At 43.8% G+C, this 18435-nt stretch overlaps 2 protein-coding genes across 5 annotated transcripts in view; one reads left to right on the forward strand and one right to left on the reverse strand.

Annotated features, from left to right (window-relative positions):
- TLR6 (toll like receptor 6) overlaps window positions 1-4999 on the reverse strand; it is a 42878-nt gene extending 37879 nt beyond the window's left edge. For both annotated transcript variants that reach the window (XM_074396011.1, XM_074396010.1), the window contains exon 1: window positions 4744-4999. The gene's annotated coding sequence lies outside the window, so the exon portion shown is untranslated. The remainder of the gene's footprint in view (window positions 1-4743) is intronic.
- Window positions 5000-5101: 102 nt separating this feature from the next.
- The window catches only part of FAM114A1 (family with sequence similarity 114 member A1), a 94559-nt gene continuing 81225 nt past the window's right edge, over window positions 5102-18435 (forward strand). For all 3 annotated transcript variants that reach the window (XM_074396015.1, XM_039468524.2, XM_074396016.1), the window contains exons 1-2: window positions 5102-5175; window positions 15341-15696. In XM_074396015.1, the coding sequence (XP_074252116.1) occupies window positions 15349-15696 (348 nt within the window). In that variant the 5' untranslated portion in view covers window positions 5102-5175; window positions 15341-15348. The remainder of the gene's footprint in view (window positions 5176-15340; window positions 15697-18435) is intronic.

Raw genomic sequence — 18435 nt, forward strand, 5'->3', positions numbered from 1 at the left:
TAAATCCATGATCAATTCTCAGTGTTTAGCTTATTCAAACTACTAGCAGCATTTAACGTAGTTGAAAGATCTCGAAAAGTTTTCTGACCTGGCTTCTTAGACCCCATACTCCCACTTCCCATTCTCCCTTCCCTGAATTTCTTGCTAACTCACTGGCATTCCTTCCCAGTCTCCTGCTGGGTCATCTTTACATCTCTGGCATGGAATGCCCACAACAGTCTTGGACCACTTTCCTAGCTCCATGCACTCTCATCCTGGTCCTTCAAAACCATCTGTTTGCTGATATCTCCTCACTTATGATCTCCAGCCCAGACTTCCTTGAACTTCAGACTCTCACATTCAATAGCCTGCTAAATACTTGCTAAACCATTATTGTTGCAAACCAAATGCTTGAATCTTTACTGTCTCTAACTCCAAACCTGCCCTTTTTGCTTCCTTCCTCATATCAATATATAATATTTCTTCTCTTCCTGTGACTCCGATTAAAATCCTTGGAGTAATTAATGACTACTTTCTCTTTTGCTCAAACTCTACATCCAACCCATGGGCCAAATTCATTAGATTTTTTTTTTTTTTTTGAAATATGTCCATAAGCGAACACTTCTCATGTCCTCCACCACTCCCAAGGTGGTCAAAGGCATCTTTGTCTATCACATGGATAACTGCAACAGCCTCCTAACTGGTATCCCAGGCTCCATCTTTTCCCCTCCCACCTTCATGTGATCCCAGTATGACTAGAGTCAGATACTAGAATCATACTCAAAAGCCGTGAGAATGCCCATGTCACTCAAAAAATAAACCAAAATGCCTACTGTGGTTTGCAAGGCACTGCTTGGTCTGCCCAGCTCTCAGGCTCCACGACGTCTGTGACCTCATGCCCTGCTCTCCCCTATTCTCGCTCTGCTCCAGCCACAGCGGCTGCCTTGCCTCTCTGTGAATGCATCATCCTTGTTCCCAAACTGCTCATGTAGTGCCCTCTGCCTGAGACTGTCTACAGATATGGTCACTGTTCATCTCTTCCTTCAAGTCTGCATTGCAATGTCGCTTTATCAGTAAGGACTTCCCTGACCACAGTTGGTCCCACCCATCATTCCCTAGACTAGACCCTAGATTCTACAGCCTGCTTTACTCTACCACCTCATATGTGATCTAGTTAGGGTCTATCTCCCTTTCTATGGAGTGTAAGTTTTTGAAGACCAGGAGTTTGCTTTGCTCTTTTTGTATTCTGAACACTACAGCAGTATTTGGTACATAGTGTATGCTTTCAGAAAAGTTGTGTTGAATAAATGGTAGACCCATAATGAAGGCCAATTCAGCAATGTCTAGTAAAGGGAAATCAGCTATTCCATTTCTAGCCTGGGATACTAGAAAATATATTGAAAATGGTAATTGTAGCATTACATGTAATTGAGTGAAACATGAAATGCATTAAAGTATATCAATGAGGGTCCCAGGTATAGTGGCTCACGCCTGTAATCCCAGCACTTTGGGAGGCCGAGGTAGGCAGATCACCTGAGGTCAGGAGTTTCAGACCAGCCTGGCCAACATGGTGAAACCCCTCCTCTATTAAAAATACAAAAATTAGCCAGGCATGGTAACAGGCGCCTGTAATCCCAACAACTTGGGAGGCTACAGCAGGAGAATTGCTTGAACCTGGGAGGTAGTGGTTGCAGTGAGCCAAGATCACACCATTGCACTCCAACCTGGGCAACAGAGCCAGACTCTGTCTCAAAAAAAAAAAAAAAAAAAAGTATCTCAATAAGGAAAATAAATTGTGGCACATTTATACAATCCTATGAAGACTTTGACATCATATGCTAGAACTACATGTATGAATATGAATGACTCTCAAAAATATAATGCAAGTTAACAAGTGAACAGGATGTTCTTAATATTCTAAAATGTTGAAAAACAACTATATATGCAATTATAGGTGAGGACACATGCAGTAAATGTGCAGAAATATGAGTGGAACGGGGCTGTGCATGCTGGCTTACACCTGGAATCCCAGCACTTTGTGAGGACTGCTTGAAGCCAGGAGTTTGAGACCAGCCTGGTCAACACAGCAAGACCATGACTCTACAAAAAATTAAAAAATCAGCTGGGTGCAGTGGCACCCTGTGGTTATAGCTCCATGTGAGACTAAGGCATGAGGATTGCTTGAGTCCAGGCGTTTGGGGCTGCACTGAGCCATGACCACACCACTGCACTCCAGCCTGGGTGGCAGAATAAGATCTTATCCCTAAAAAAAGAAAGAAAGAAATATGGGTGGGAGGGATATACAACAGCCTCAAGACAATGGCTGCCTGCAGAGATGGTGGAGAATGGAAGGGACAGGGTTTCAGACATATCTGTAACAGTGTTTTCTTTGAAAAGGAAGCTCTAAAATAAATACTGCAAAAAAGTTTTGTTAAATCTAGGTATCATCACAATATTTGCTGTATTTTTTACACAAATAAGTACTTGTCATATTATTCTTTACTTTTCTATATGTTTTAAATACTCCAGAGTTTTTTAAATGAACTGAAAATTTTTACAATGCAGAAAAGTAAAATGTCTGAAATAAAATCTGGTAGGCCTGGAAGCAGGTACACGAATAAAGGGCAAAATTTGCAGCTGGCAAAACTAAAAACAAACTTGTTGCCAGGATAGCTTGGTTTATTTTCTTTATTGGGTATGGTTTGGGTCAAAGGACAAAAGGGACTCAGCCCTTTAAAAAGGGAATGTCTGATTGGGCTGTTACTGCTCAGCAGGGCAGGGAAGGCAGGTTAGCAAAGGTGCTTGCTATCTCTGGGCGGGCAGAAGTCCGAGACACAGACGTTTGTGTATACGCTACACCAGAACACACCTGCTGCATCTGGAACGTAATTTGATAACACTCACAAAGCGAGAACTGGAAGGGATGGCGCGGAGCAATGCTCTCTATTTTACAGGTGGAAAAACTGAGGTACAGAAGCCAAGTGTTAGTTGAGGTTCAAAGTCTTGCTCAATTCAAAAAGGCTGTTGATCTCAATTTAAAGCAGTTTCTATCCACTCTCACATTAAGATAACTTTCCAGTTTTTCTATGACTTTAAAAATAACAGGCTGGGTGTGATGTAATCCGACATGTAATGTAATCCCAACACTTTGGGAGGCCGAGGTGGGCAGATCACTTGAGGTCAGGAGTTCGAGAACAGCCTGGCCAACATGGCTAAACCCCATCTCTGCTAAGAACACAAAAATTAGCCAGGCGTGGTGGCAGGTGCCTGTAATCCCAGCTACTTGGGAGGCTGAGGCAGGAGAATCGCTTGAACCCGGGAGATGGAGATGGCATCACTGCACTGCAGCCTGTGCCACAGAGCAAGACTCTGTCCCCCTAAAAAAATAAATAACAAATATTTGGTAGCTTAAAATTTATTATAAAAATTTATATTGAATATTTATAAAAATACTTAACAAAAATATTAAATAAAAAATATGGCCAGGTGTGGTGGCTCATGCCTGTAATCCCCGCACTTTGGGAGGCCAAGGTGGGTGTATCACCTGAGGTCGGGAGTTCGAGACCAGCTTGGCTAACATGGAGAAATCCTGTCTCTACTAAAAAATACAAACATTAGCCAAGCGTGGCTGTGCGTACCTGTAATCCCAGCTACTCGGAAGGCTAAGGCAGGCGAATTGCTTGAACCCAGGAGGGGGAGGTTTCAGTGAGCTGAGATCAGGCCACTGCACTCCAGCCTGTGCGACCAAGTGAGACTTCAGAAGAAGAAAGAAGAAGGAGGAGGAGGAGGAAGAGGAGGAAGAGGAGGAGGAGGAGGAGGAGGAGGAGGAAGGGGAGGAGGGAGGGGAGGGAGGAGAAGGAGGAGAAGGAGAAGGAGGAGAAATATAAGGAACGACCTAATCACCTGTCAATAGGAGAATGATTGAATGATATATAATTACGTATTACAATATCTAAGACAAGTCTTAGAAGAATGGTTGTGGTTGATATGTATTGACTAAGAAAGATGATTATAATATATAATAAATAGGGGTACATTTACAAAGTATGCCAACATCTTGCCATTTTTATAAAAAAGCAAACAAAAAGCTGTTTATGCGTACATGTATTTATATAAGCTTAGGAAAACTACAGTAGATCCACATACTATAAAAAATGGTAGTGATATTGAAGGGGAGAGGATGAGGCTATTTTTTAGTTAACTTTGAGTTTACAATTTTTTATAAAGAAGAGGAAGTAGAGTGGGAGAAAGAGGAGCAAATGTGCCTTAAATACATCGCTCAGAAAGAATCACTTTTTAAATTGTATTTCTCCGACCTTTATATGAAATACATGTACACATGTATGTTTACAACACTAGTTCATATTATACACGGCTGTGCTTCCTCCTCTCCTGAGTTCATATTAAGCCGTATTTGAGGAAGGCTTTCATATGTGGCCTTCCTTCCATGCCAACGAATTCTCATTTTTAAGGGCTACAACATATTCCATGTCTGAAAGTACTGTAGCTTACTTCACCAGTCTTACTGGGGGGACATTTAGATTGTCTCTGGCTCCCCTCCCCGCCCCGCCCCGCAGAAACAACTGCAGCAAACATCCTGTACATCCATATTTGCACATTTGACTGCCTACTTAGGACAAATGAGCAAATGTGGACTTCCTAGGCCAAAGCTAATGCATCGGAGTTTTGACCCACAGTTCCAAACTGGCCTTCTGGAAAGTGGGTTTTCGTTGTTTGTCTTAAATCTATCACACTCCCACTCACCGGGCCAGGGACTGCTGCTTAACGCAGAATCAGGAGCTCAAATTCTGGCTGAACTTGAGAGACCTCTTTGCAATGAAGCGGCGGGGGTTTTCTGAGCGCTTTTAAGAAAAGGAAAGGGATCTGGCGAACCCCGAGACCCGCCCTGGGGTGGGCAGGGGGCGAGCTCTGGCTCTCCGCGCTGGCACAGGGGTGGGACAAGCCAAGTTCCCAGGAGGCTCGCCCAGCGCGTCCCGGGTCCCCTCAGAGTGGGGGCGACCGGGCGTGCCCAACGCGGTCCCCGCGGGGCGGGGCGGGGCGGGGCGGGGCCCCCTCTCCAACCGCCCGCCCCCTGCCTGATCCCCGCCCGCCCTCCGGCCGCGTCCCCACCGGCCCTGCCGACGTGGCGGGGCGGGACCCGCCGGGCACTCCCGCGCGCACTCTGCGGCCTGAGCGGTAAGAGCCCTGGGCACCCGATCCCCATCCCCTTCTCGGCGGGCGGGCGAGCGCCGGGACCGCCACCCCGGGGGTTGGGAACACCTTACTGTGGTGCCTAGTCCGGGACCCACGAATCATGCCCTCTGCGTTAGTGAGAAACCGTGGTCAGGGAGGACCGGGCTCCGGGGTGAGGGTCCGGGGCGGCGCGGCCGAGGGCCCTGCGTGGGTGCGGGCGTGTGAGTGTGTGTGTGTGAGTGTGTGTCGCTCTGGGTCCACGCTCATGCACACACCCACACGCCCGCACTCAGGGTCTGCCCCCTCGGCCGGCGCAAACCTCCGCGGAGCCTGCCTCGATCTCCCCAAGTATCCAGTCCGGGCACCAAGCAAGTCTGGAAAAGTGCCCCCAGGGGCCCGGAGCCAAGTTAGAGGCGGGCTGCAGGGTCCCCCAGCCCGAGCACGGAGGGAGCAGGTCCCTGTAAGACAGAAGCCTCGTCCCAGGGTGCGCCTGCCCTCGGCCTGGGCTCAGGGAAGCTCAGGCCTTGACCTCCCCGCTCCCGTGGCCTCACTCCTCCCCCAGCAACCGACCGGTGCCCGGCCTGCTCTTCCAGTCCCGCCAACACTCTAAGCAGGCACCGCCTCCATTCGCAGCCCCTGGGTTGGGTCCCACTCCCTATCCCAGCTCCCCAGACGCCCTCCACCCAGTCGGCTAGCCCTCGCCCCTGCCAGCCGGTGAGTATTTCCAGGCACCTCGGACCAGGCGCCTGAAAGTCACTGCCTTTTCCTAAGTAGGAAGACATCTCTCTATGGGCTGTGAGATCATTAGCTGTGCCCTGCTGATCCCATCAGTTTCCACCCTAGACATGTTGAAGGACACAGGCAGGTGGTTTTTTAAATCAATGTCTCCTGTGACCTCCGCCAACCTGTGATAACTGAGAATGAGACGGGCTGTATCCTCAGACCCTCTTTTTGCCGTCTCTGCAGCCTAGGGGCTCCTTTCCGACCCCACCCGTGTGCCTGCGGCTCCTCCCCGCTTTCTTCCATCTAGCCTGAGCTTGGGAGAGAATCTGATCAACTTCTTACTTTGTAACCTTTAAGTGAAGGAAGGAGACGTTAGGGGTGGCTCTGAGGCACAAGTGAGGCAGTGCAGAAGGAATTTGAGGGTGGGAGGGGGCCTTCTTGAATCTGAGCGATTCAGACCGTATAAATAACCTTTTCGTTCTTTATTTGACTGGGCTTATACCGAACACTGTTTCTCTTTTATTAATCTCAAACATGATACCTTTCAATTCACTAAATATCTGAGGGACAGAAACCAAGCTAGGTGCTGTTGGTCACAGCCCTGGAGGACAGAATGGCAGAAGTAAATATTCCATAAATACAGGCAATAGAAATCTGTGCAAAATGTCAAAAACGGAGAAGAGGGAGCAGTTCATTTATTGGAAGGAGTGGAGCAGATTAAGGAAAACATCCTAATGAAAGGTAACATTAGACATTGGGTGTCTAGAGGAATAGGATCTTGCCAGGCAGCTGGAGGAAAGACAGCCCAAACAGGAACCAGCGTAAGCAAAGGCAGGGTGGTGGGAAGAGTTATGGGAAAGGGAGAAAAGACTGGTGAGGCAGGAGTGCAGGGTACTGAGAGTTACGAAGGGTGGACAGAGATTGCAGCTGGCTTACCAAGGGCTGTATGAAGGTATTCACACCTAGCGGTTTTTAAAGAGGGGAGCAAATAGGTCCAAAATGCCTGGCAGCCCACAAACACTAGACTGGATCCTGGGCACGTAGACTTGCCAAGCCTCATACAAAGTGTTACAACCTGATTAAGAGTCTCTCATCCAGAGTTTTTATGCCTGGTCCTTCGCTGACTGGCACTTTTAAAAACAAAACAAAAACGGGAGATAAGATCTCACACAGGATGTCATCAAATATTTATTCTGCCAAGTGAGGCCAGTTTTTATAAAAAACCATCCACTGTCACCACTATTTCATAAAATGAAAGGCATTTTAATACCAAGGAGAAGCACAAAGACTACACTTGCGAGATGAAGGCAGGCCTTTACATTTAATAAATTTAGATTTATGAAAAACTTGCGATCTTGTCCTCATTTTTCTCTGTCATCACAACTTGCCCCTGGTCCTGCAGGTGGGGTTTGGAAAAAAAGCATCTAGGTCAGTTTGTCCATCCCTGCTTTATAGAGGAGCAGGCGAGGAGGTGCAGCAAGAATGAGTGAGTTGTGTGCCCACAAAGAGATACGGGGACCAGAGGCCACACTTCTTGACCCCTGTGAGGCACGACTCTTTCCACCTCAGAATACCATCCCTCCCACCTCTCATTAATCCTCCACGCAGCCTCTTGTCTTGGCCTCTCAGACGCCTGTTCTGAATCACTAGAATCCATCCCTGATGCTTGGACATTTGCACATGCTCTCGTCCCACCAGGCCTGAACCACCACATCAAAGCCACTTTCAAGGTTCTCCCTTACACAGGGTCAGTCTAGTTCAGGCACATCTGTCCTTGATTTACTGTGCCGCTTTGCATCACTTTTTAACTCTTTTGGGTTGGCTCCTCAAACACATGATTCATTTCTGAAGGATAGTGCTGCTTCAATACCTTGCATAGTTCTGGGAGCATTTTAGGTGATGAATGAATTTACTCATGAAATACTAAGTTATTCCCAGCCCACAAAGGCTTCTTTATACGCCACCCTTCAGAGTTCCCTGAAGCAGCCTCCTTGTTTCTGTAGGTCGGGTCTCCCTAGCCTCCAGGCCACGAGGCATGGCTACAGTGATCAGTGTTCCTAACCATAAATCAGGAAAGGTTTCTAAGTCTGGCTTATGGGACACCCAGACAGAGATGGAAACCGTCCCAGGAAACAGTGCTTGTCATGACTGTAATCCTGGTGGACTCCAGCAGTCCTTGCTCAGAAACAGCTGTGCATTTCAAACACAGTTTCTAGTGATTTCATACAAAAGGGTACAGTCTAAAAATTAGTTACGTTTCCCCCATCATAATAGCAACCACAGTCGATAAGGTCTACCAGAACAACCAACCAAATCCCCCACCTAAAAAAAAAGATTTTTTTTTTGTTTGTTTGTTTTGATTTGGGGAAAATTAGACCTGTAAGAGGTAAGAGATAGAGATAAATTTAGATTAGAGATACACGAGATACACACACAATTAGAAACTGAATTAGGGCTGATCTTGCATTACTTTTTTTTTTTTTTTTTTTTTTTTTTTTTGAGACAGGGTCTCACTGTGTCATTCAGGCTGAGTGCAGTGGCATGATCTTGGCTCACTGCAACCTCTGCCTTCAGGTTCAAGCAATTCTCATGCATCAGCCTTCAGAGTAGCTGGGATTACAGGCACCCACCACCATGCCCAGCTAAGTTTTGTATTTTTAATAGAGACAGGGTTTCACTACACAGGCCAGGCTGATCTTGAACTCCTGACCTTGTGATCCGCCTGCCTTGGCCCCCCAAAGTGCTGGGATGTGAGCCACTGTGCCTGACCAGTGACCATTTTTTAAATTTAGCAGATGCAAAGATCTACTATTTCTAAAATTTATAAATTATACATAAATGTTTTAAACAATAATCCATAAATATTTTTTAACAATGCTCATTTAACATCTTACAGCTGAATTTCTGGGGTAGTTCTGAAGGGATAGTTCATGTTGGTTGAATGCAGAGCAGCCACAGGGAAGTTTTATTGCAGCACTTTTTGTACATTTGGGATAAACTGACCTAAGGCAATTTGGCCATCAGAGATAGGTAAGGGCTATAGGTTTCCTCCTCTGCAACTTCCCTACCAAGAGCTAAATTACCATGAATCCAAGTTCACTGACGGAATTCTGCCATAAACCCACACATGCATTAGCAACCAGGCTTAGTTAACCAGCCTGTTTTTATACGCTCAGGGAAGTCCTAGCTCACTGTCCTTTTAGGCCTGTGTTCTATAGGCAGGACACAGCTAGGCTTCTAGTCCCCTTCAGGCTTTGAAGTCCTGCACTCAGCTAAAGGCCCTAGAAAAACTCTATTCCCAAGGGTAGTCAGCTGCTGGATTCAATGCAATCTCATGTCTTGGGTATAGAAGCAGAGAAGGCACCTGTACCTTATTTCTTGCTGATACATATATCTGAGGCACCTTTCAAGTCACCAGTGAAAAATTATTTCTCATATCCCTTATGCTAATTAGCATACCCTGGAGTGCCCATCAGAGAAGACAGTAGTTGAACCCTCTAAAAAGAACTGGACACCTCATTACAGATTTTTAAATGCTTTCTAAATACTCCTGGATAATATATTCCTGAATAAGGCACTTCAGATGTTATCCAACCACCCTTAGGGTGTAAATTAAAACTAAGGGACATGCCCCTGGCAAATAGTATATGCTGAACTATTTTAGGATACTTTATGAACAAGATAACACATTGAGGACAAGGCTTGTACATTCGATTATCCATAAAGGTTTTTATTTGTCCTTGAGTGTTTACCACAGACAGGTTTATTCTGATGTTCCTGCTTATAGAAACGTGAAATAGTTTGGGGCTTCTTAATCTCCAGATTAATAAGGATTTTCAAATTATCTTACAAAGAAATAAAAAGATCAGACAACGTCTACGAGCTACTGATTTAAAAAATGAGAATAGGCCAGGCACGGTAGCTCATGCCTGTAATCCCAGCACTTTGAGAGGCCGAGGCAGGCGGATCACCTGAGGTCAGGAGTTCGAGACCAGCCTGGCCAACATGGTGAAATCCCATGTCTACTAAAAATGCAAAAATTAGCCAGGCATGGTGGCAGGCGCCTGTAATCCCAGCCACTCAGGAGGCTGAGGCAGGAGAATCGCTTGAACCCGGGAGGTAGAGGCTGCAGTGAGCCATTATCAGGCCATTGCACTCCAGCCTGGAGGACAAGAGTGAGACTTTGTCTCAAAAAAAAAAAAAAAAAGGAAAAAGAAAAAGAGAATAAAAGTGATGGTGAAGTGTCATTTATTCATGAACTCATTCTCCTCACTGTTGTGCCCCTAGGGCTCATGCAAGGATAATAAATTAAGACAGGGAAATCTTTAGGCCGTGGCAATCAAGCAGAGTCCTAGACCATGGGTAAGCAAACATTTTCAAAAACAGGCCAGATAGTAAATATTTTAGGCTTTGTGACTTTGCAGGTCACATGGTCTGTATTGCCTCGACGCAGCTCTACGAACTCTACTATTGTAGTGCCAGAGAGCCTTGACAGTTCTGTATGTAAACAAAGGGTGTGTCTCTCGTCCAATAAAATTGTATTTACCAAAACAGGCAGAGGACAAGATTTGGCCAGACTGGTTTGCCAGCCCCCTGCCCTAGGCCAGCCCTGATTCAGAGAGAGGTTTTCACAAAGATTTTGTAGACTTCCAAATGACAACAGCCTTTTTAGCAGCCCCCATCAATTTACTCACCTCCCATAAACCACCTCCCACAAACTACCCATAAGGGGTAGTTATTGTACTACCCCTTCTCTGTACAGTGGGTTTCTATCATTCTTTACGCTTTCAGCTAGGCTCGGACCCAGCTCCTCGACAGCCACAGGCAACCTTGAATAGCCTAAACTTTGTATTATCAGCTTGAGGGAAGTTTGCATTTGTTGCCATTATTACACGTTTGCATTTGTTGCCATTATTACATGTAGACTTGTTTACAGGAGTGTTATCACTGAATTCAAGGTCTGGCAGATACTTTCGTTTATACAAATATATTTTAACTCAATTAACTGGGAGGTGAAGGCAAAAAAGAAAGACAATAAGGAAATGTCAAGTCATTTGGAACCACCTGTGTAAGAGAGCTCCTGAGTGTCTCTATACAACTATTAATATAACTCAACAGGCGTATTTGTTGAGCTTCCTGCTATGTGCAAGAAACCATGTTAAGTACTATATTATGAATACAAAACAAGGCCTTTGTCTTTATAGAATTTACAAATCATAGAAAAATTGAAGCAACTCTAATCAAAGAGGAATTTAACTATTTAAGGTGAGATAAACACAAAGTGCCCTCAGGGGTTCAGAAGGAAAATGTTCAATCCAGAGGAACAAAGAATGGAGGAGGTGGTTATTTTAATTGGGCCTTCAGTGTGCAAAAGAACAACATATGGAAACCAACAGCCCCCTGAGGGTCTCTTGCGGATGTGCCAGGCAGTACACAGATCCTGACGTCTCATTTAAGGTTTTGTAGGAAACCGTGGGAGGTAAGCCTGGTGGGATCAGAGCACAGAGGTCCCTGGATACCAGGTGAAATATGTGGCCACATCTCAGGAGGGAGAGGAAGAGGGAGCTCCTGAGGATGTGTGAGCAGGAGAGCCATGTGATTAGAGCCATGAGGTGAAGGATGGGAAGTAAGGGGAAGAGCTCCAGTGAGCAGGAGAACCCAATACTGAAATAGTCAACATGAACCATAGTGAGAACCTTGCAGTGAGAACAGGGGTAAAAGAAAGCATATGGATTCTCAATAAAGAGCCTCTAGGATTTGGCCACTGGCTGAATGTAAGAAAAGAAGCAGATGGCATTGCTGACAGGGCTCTGATGTGGTTCAGTCTCAAAGTCAGACATGGATTCAATTTTCAAATGTACCGTTTACCAAAAATGTGAATTCTGAGCTTCAGTTTCCTCATCTGTAAAATGGAGCTGATAACATTGAACTCACAGGAGATAGTACATTTAAAAAGCATGGATACAGTAAGCACTCAATAAATGATAACTTGATATTATATATTGTTGAGAAGGTAAAAGTGTGGTCAATGACAGCTCTGAGTTATTGGGAAAATCTATGTGTGACATGGTATCTCACGGTTTTTATTTGCATTTCTCTAATGATTAGTGGTGTTATGCATTTTTTCATATGCTTCTTGGCCACATATGTGTTTTCTTTTGAGAAGTGTCTGTTCATGTCCTTTGCCCATTTTTTAATGGTTTTTGTTTTGTTTTGTTTTTTGTTTTTTGATTTAAGTTCCTGACAGATTCTGGATATTTGACCTTTGTCACATGCATAGTTGCAAATATTTTCTGTCATTATGTATGCTGTCCATTTACTCTGTTGATAGTTGCTTTTGCTGTGTAGAAGCTCTTTTTTTAAATTAGGTCCCACTTGTCAATTTTTGTTTTTGTTGTAATTGCTTTTGGAGTCTTCGTCATGAAATCTTTGCCAGTGCCGGCATCCAGGATAGTATTTCCTAGGTTCCTAGGTTTTCTTCTAGCTTTTTCATAGTTTTTGGTTTTACATTTAAGTCTTTAGTCCATCTTGAGTTGATTTTTGTATATGGTGTAAGGAAGGGGTCCAGTGTCAATCTTCTGCATATGGCTGGCCAGTTATCCCAGTACTACCTAATGAATAGGAGGTCCCTTCCCCATTGTTTGTTATTGTTGGCTTTGTCAAAGATCAGAGGGTTTAAGTGTGTGGCTTTATTTCAGAGTTCTCTATTCTGTTCTGTTGGCATATGTGTTTTATTTTCATGCCAATACCATGATGTTTTGGTTACTATAACCTTGTAGTATAGTTTGAAGTTGAGTAGTATGATGCAGCTAGCTTTGTTCTTTTTGCTTAGGATTGCTTTGGCTGTTTGGGCTCTTTTTTGATTCCACATGAATTTTAGAATTTTTTTTTCTAATTCTGTGAAAAACATCATTGCTAGTTTGATAGGAATAACATTGAATCTGTACATTGCTTTGGGTAGTATGGCTATTTTAACAATATCGATTCTTCCTATCCATGAGCATGGAAAGTTTTTCCACTTGTGTCATCTCTGATTTCTTTGAGCAGTGTTTCATAATTCTCGTTGTGGAGCTCTTTTATCTCCCTGGTTAGCTGTATTCCTTTTATTCTTTTTGTGGCTATTGTGAATGGAATTGCATTCTTGATTTGGTTCTCAGCTTGGACATTGTTGGTGTATAGAAATACCACTGCTTTGTGTTCATTGATTTTGTATCTTGAAACTTTGTTGAAGTTGTTGATCAGATCTAGGAGCCTTTGAGCAGAGACTATGGGATTGTCTAACTGTAGAATCATATCATCTTCAAAGATAATTTGACTTCCTCTCTTCCTATTTTATTTCTTTCTCTTGCCTGATTGCTCTGGCTAGGACTTCCAACTACTGTGTTGAATAGAAGTGGTGAGAGTGGGTATCCTCATCTTGCTCTGGTTCCTAAGGGGAATGCTTCCAGCTTTTGCCCCTTCAGTATGTTGTTAGCTGTGGATTTGTCATAAAAGACTCTTACTACTTTGAGATATGTTCCGTCAATGCTTAGTTTGTTGAGACAGGACATTTTTATCACCACCAGAAGTTCCATTGAATAGTGCTGCTCTACATGATATCAATAATTTATAAGCTTTAAAGAGTTTTGTGCTCTAACTTGGTTTCTACCTCACTTCTTACCCTTCAAGTTAATCCTTGACTAAACTAGTGTCTGGGACTTCATCAACTGGTCCCCAACAAAGCATACTGTGTGTATATAAGTCTCTTTCTCACTGTGAATTTCTGACAAAGACATTGCAAAGCTAAATACCAAGTATTTTTTTTTGATAGGCGCTCAGGTATTTTCTAGACTTATTCTTTATTTCTTTATTTATTTTTTGGAGACAGAGTCTCGCTGTGTCACCTAGGCTGGAGTACAGTGAGACAGTCTCAGCTCACTGCAACCCCCACCCTCCAGGTTCAAGTGATTCTTGTGCCTCAGCCTCCCAAGTAGCTGGGACTACAGGTGCATGCCATCATGCCAAGCTAATTTTTGTATTTTTATTAGAGATGGGGTTTCGCCATGTTGGCCTTGGCTGATCCTGGCCTCATGTGATCCGCCCACTTCAGCATCCCAAAGTGCTGGAATTCTAGATGTGAGCCACTGCACCCTCCCTTCCTGTGCTTATTCTCATTATTGCTACAAATATAATTAATAAAGCCAGATTCAATAATTTTAAAGATACAGCTAATGCTCTTAGTTCCCATAGGCACAGTCCTTCATGCCAAGTAAGAGCTCCAGGAAAGTTTAAAGATAGCCCTGTAGGTTTGTTAGCTTCCTATTGCTGCTGTGGAAATTACAACTAACTTTGTGGCTTTTGCCAACACAGACCTATTCTCTTGCAGTTCTGGAGGTCAGACGTCTGAAATCAGCGTCCATGGGCTAAAGTTAAGTTGCTGGCAGGCTGGCTCCTTCTAGAGTCTCTGAGCGGAGGATGGTTTCCTTTCCCTTTTCAGCTTCTGGTGGCCACCCATACTCCTTGGCTGTGGGCCCCTTCCTTCACCTTTGAAGTGCATCACTCCAGCCTCTGCTTCTGTCATCACATCACCTTTTCCTCTTTGTAGTCGTATCTCCCTCTGCCTCTGCCTGATAAGGACACTTGTGATTACATTTAAGGACAACTCAGATGATCTAAAATAATCCCCTCATCTCAAGATCCTTAACTTAAATCTGTAAAATCCCTTTTGTTATGTAAGATAACACTCACAGGTTCCAGGAATTGGATTATGGTTATATTGGGAACCATTCGTTATTCCAGCAGTCTGCGACCTTTTTGGCATCAGGAACTGGTTTTATGGAAGACAGTTTTTCCACAGATCAGTGAAAAGGGGTGTGAGGGAAATGGTTTGGGGATGATTCAATCACATTACATTTACTGTGCACTTTATTTCTATTATTACATTGTAATATATAATGAAATAATTATACAACTCACCATAATGTGGAATCAGTGGAAGCCCTGAGCTTGTTTCCCTGCAACTAGATGCTCCCATCTGGGGGTGATGGGACACAGTGACAGATCATCAGGCATTAGATTGTCATAAGGAGCGGGCAAGCTAGATCCCTCACATGCGCAGTTCACAATAGGGTTCACTCTCCTATGAGAATCTAGTGCCATCACTGATCTGGCAGGAGGCAGAGCTCAGGTGGTCACGCGCGTGATGGGGAGCAACTGTAAATACAGATGAAGCTGTGCTCGCTCACCCGCCACTCACCCACTGCTGTGCAGCTCAGTTCCTAACAGCCAGGGACTGATACAGGGAATAATACAGGGTTGGGGGCCCCTGCATTATTCAGTCTCCCTCAGAGTTACGTAGAGTACTGGTTAAAAAAAGTTTACTCCTACCAGATTTCTCTATCCAGGGCTTTGAAATGAAGCTTTACAATTCGATGAAAGCGTGAGATGTTTGTAATTGTGTTGACAGATATTAAAATGTCTGATGATGCTGGTGACACCTTAGCCGCTGGAGACAAAGCGGAAGTTACTGAGATGCCCAACAGTGATTCTTTACCTGAAGATGCAGAAGTGCACTGTGATTCAGCTGCAGTTTCACATGAGCCAACACCAGCTGACCCCAGAGGGGACGGTCATGAAAATGCAGCTATGCAGGCGGCAGGGGCTGATGCTGCTGGACCTTCTGTGCAGCCTCAAGATGCCAGCGCCATGGAGCCCCCTCTCAATGGAGAAGTGAGTAAGGATACACTTGCTGAGTGTATTGATTCCGTCAGCCTTGAGGCAGAAGCCGGATCCGAAATACCCCTGCAAGAACAGAATCACCCGGTAAGAATGGGTCACTTCGACCTAAGTTCATGCTTATACTGAGTGCAGAGCTAGCACCAAGCTCTGTGGGTGGGAATTGGGAGTTCAAAATGTACCGTGACACACCTCTGTCCTCAGAAATGTGTTGTATAGTGAGATTAGACGTACATGAAAATAATTTGTCATAATATTTTCATTCTGATAAATGCATTATTAACAATAACAGCCACCAATTACTGGACACAAGCTGTGTGCCAGACACTCTGCTAGCCTCTTTATATATTATGTAATTCACTTCATTAACAGTATAAAGCTGAGTGTTACTAACTCTAGCTTATAGCTGTGGCAGCCAGGCTCCAAGATGGTAGCTTGTTCTGGGCTACTTGGTTGTAAATGGAAGATATTGTAATATCAGACATCATGACTCCAGATAATTAACAAGCCTGATTCCACCCTAAACAAGTTAATGTTTCTTTAAGATCACTTTAAATCTGGTATATATTTACAAATCCGTGGTGGAGACCTTCAGCCTTCAGATCACTGTTTTATTATCATCACACACCACCTTCCAGGGGAACAGAGGTGGAACGCACTCATCACCCCTTCCCTTCAGTGCCTGCACCTATCTCTCAGGGTATGAGATAAGCCAGATCTCCCTGTTGGCACCTAGGCCACCAAGAAGACTCCCAGCAGGGTTTTCCTGGAGCCTTCACCTCCAGTCATGTGGGGCCGGGCAGGGGTGGGAGCCACCCCACATGAAAGGAGGAGACGGGCTGCTCTCCCCTTTCTGTCCGGGATGGCCTGCCTTCGAGAAGGATGGTGCAGGAGGGAGAAATTGGGATCTTACTCAGCCATGCCCACCCCTGTTTATCCTGAAGTGTGCCATCACAGATCGCACCGTTGAAGTAACTCTGCAGCATGACGTGAGGGACAGGAACTAAACAGGAAACCAGGAGCCTGGGCTTTCACCCTCCAATCTATCATAAGCTCCATTAGTTTGGGCCAGACACCCTAATGTCTCTGTGCTTCAGCTTTTTCCTCTATGAAGTGACTAATGTTTTATGACACTTGTATTCAAGATTGGGCTTCCCTTCCACCCACTTCCCTCAAGGGGTTTGACCCTCAGAACTGTCTGAGATAGGCTTCCTCAGGGGAAAGGTGCTTCCCTTCACTGGAAATGTTTTAACAAAAGCCCAACAGTCATTTTACTGGGATGTTATGGAAGAGATTTGAGGACCAGCTGGGAGTTTGGATCAGATAGGGTAAACATACACCAAATTTTGTTTATGAGTTTCAAGAAGTCACTGGTCCTTTGAAGCCATCTACAGATGCCCTAAATAATTAAGAGCCCCTACCTAGACCAGTTCTCAACTTTAGCTGAATGTTACAACCACTGGAGGAGATTTAAAATATATTGAATCCTGGGCAACGTGGCGAAACCCTGTCTCCATGAAAAATACAAAAAAATTAGCCAGGCATGCACCTGTAGTCCCTGCTACTCAGGAAGAGGCAGAAGGATCACCTAAACACAGGTGGTCAAGGCTGCAGTGAGCCAAGATCACATCATTGCACTCGAGCCTGGGCGACAAGAGCAAAAATCCGTCTCAAAAAAATAAATAATAATAGAATAGAATGGAGTGGAATGGAATATGGAATATGGAATATGGAATTGAATGGAATGAAATAAGGAATGGAATGGAATGGAATGAATGGAATATGGAATGGAATGGAATATGGAAAGGAATATGAAACAAAATGGAATGGAATGTGGAATTGAATGGAATATGGAATGAAATGGAATAGGATGGAATATGGAATGGAATATAGAACGGAATATGGAATGGAATGGAATATGAAATGGAATGGAATGTGGAATGGAATATGGAATGGAATAAAATATGGAAAGGAATATGAAATGGAATTGAATGGATTATGAAATGGAATAGTATGTGGAATGGAATGGAATATAGAATTGAATATGGGATGGAATGGAATATGGAATGAAATTTGGAATGGAATGGAATAGGGAATGGAATATGGAATAGTATGGAATATGAAATTGAATGGAATGTAGAATGAAATGGAATATAAAACACTGAATAGAATATGGAATATGGAATGGACTGGAATATGGGAGGGAATGGAATATGGAATGGAATATAGAAAGGAATAGAATATTGAATGGAGTAGGGAATGGAATGAAATGGAAAGAAATATGGGATGGAATATAGAATTGAATGGAATATGGAATGGGACGGAATATGGAATGGAACAGAATGGAATAAAGAATAGAATATGGAATGGAATGAAATGGAACGTGGAGTGGAATAAGATATGGAAAGAAATATGGAATGGAATTGAATAGGTTATGAAATGGAATGGAATATGGAATGGAATATAGAATGGAATATGGAAGGAAATGGAATATGGAATGAAATAGAATATGAAATGGAATGGAATGTGGAATGGAATATGGAATGCAATGCAATAAGGAAAGGAATCAAATATTGAATGGATATGGAATGGAATGGAATATGGAATGGAATATGGAATGGAATGGAAAATGGAATGTGTAATGGAATATGGAATGGAATTGAATGGAAAATGGAATGGAATGTGGAATGAAATATGGAAGATAATGGAATATGGAATGGAATGGAGTGGAATATGGAATGAAGTGGAATGTGGAATGGAATTGAATGGAATATGGAATAGAATAGAATATGAAATGGAATGTGGAATGAAATTGAATACTGAATT

Source organism: Saimiri boliviensis, chromosome 3, assembly GCF_048565385.1.
Source record: "Saimiri boliviensis isolate mSaiBol1 chromosome 3, mSaiBol1.pri, whole genome shotgun sequence".
Lineage (NCBI taxonomy): Eukaryota > Metazoa > Chordata > Mammalia > Primates > Cebidae > Saimiri > Saimiri boliviensis.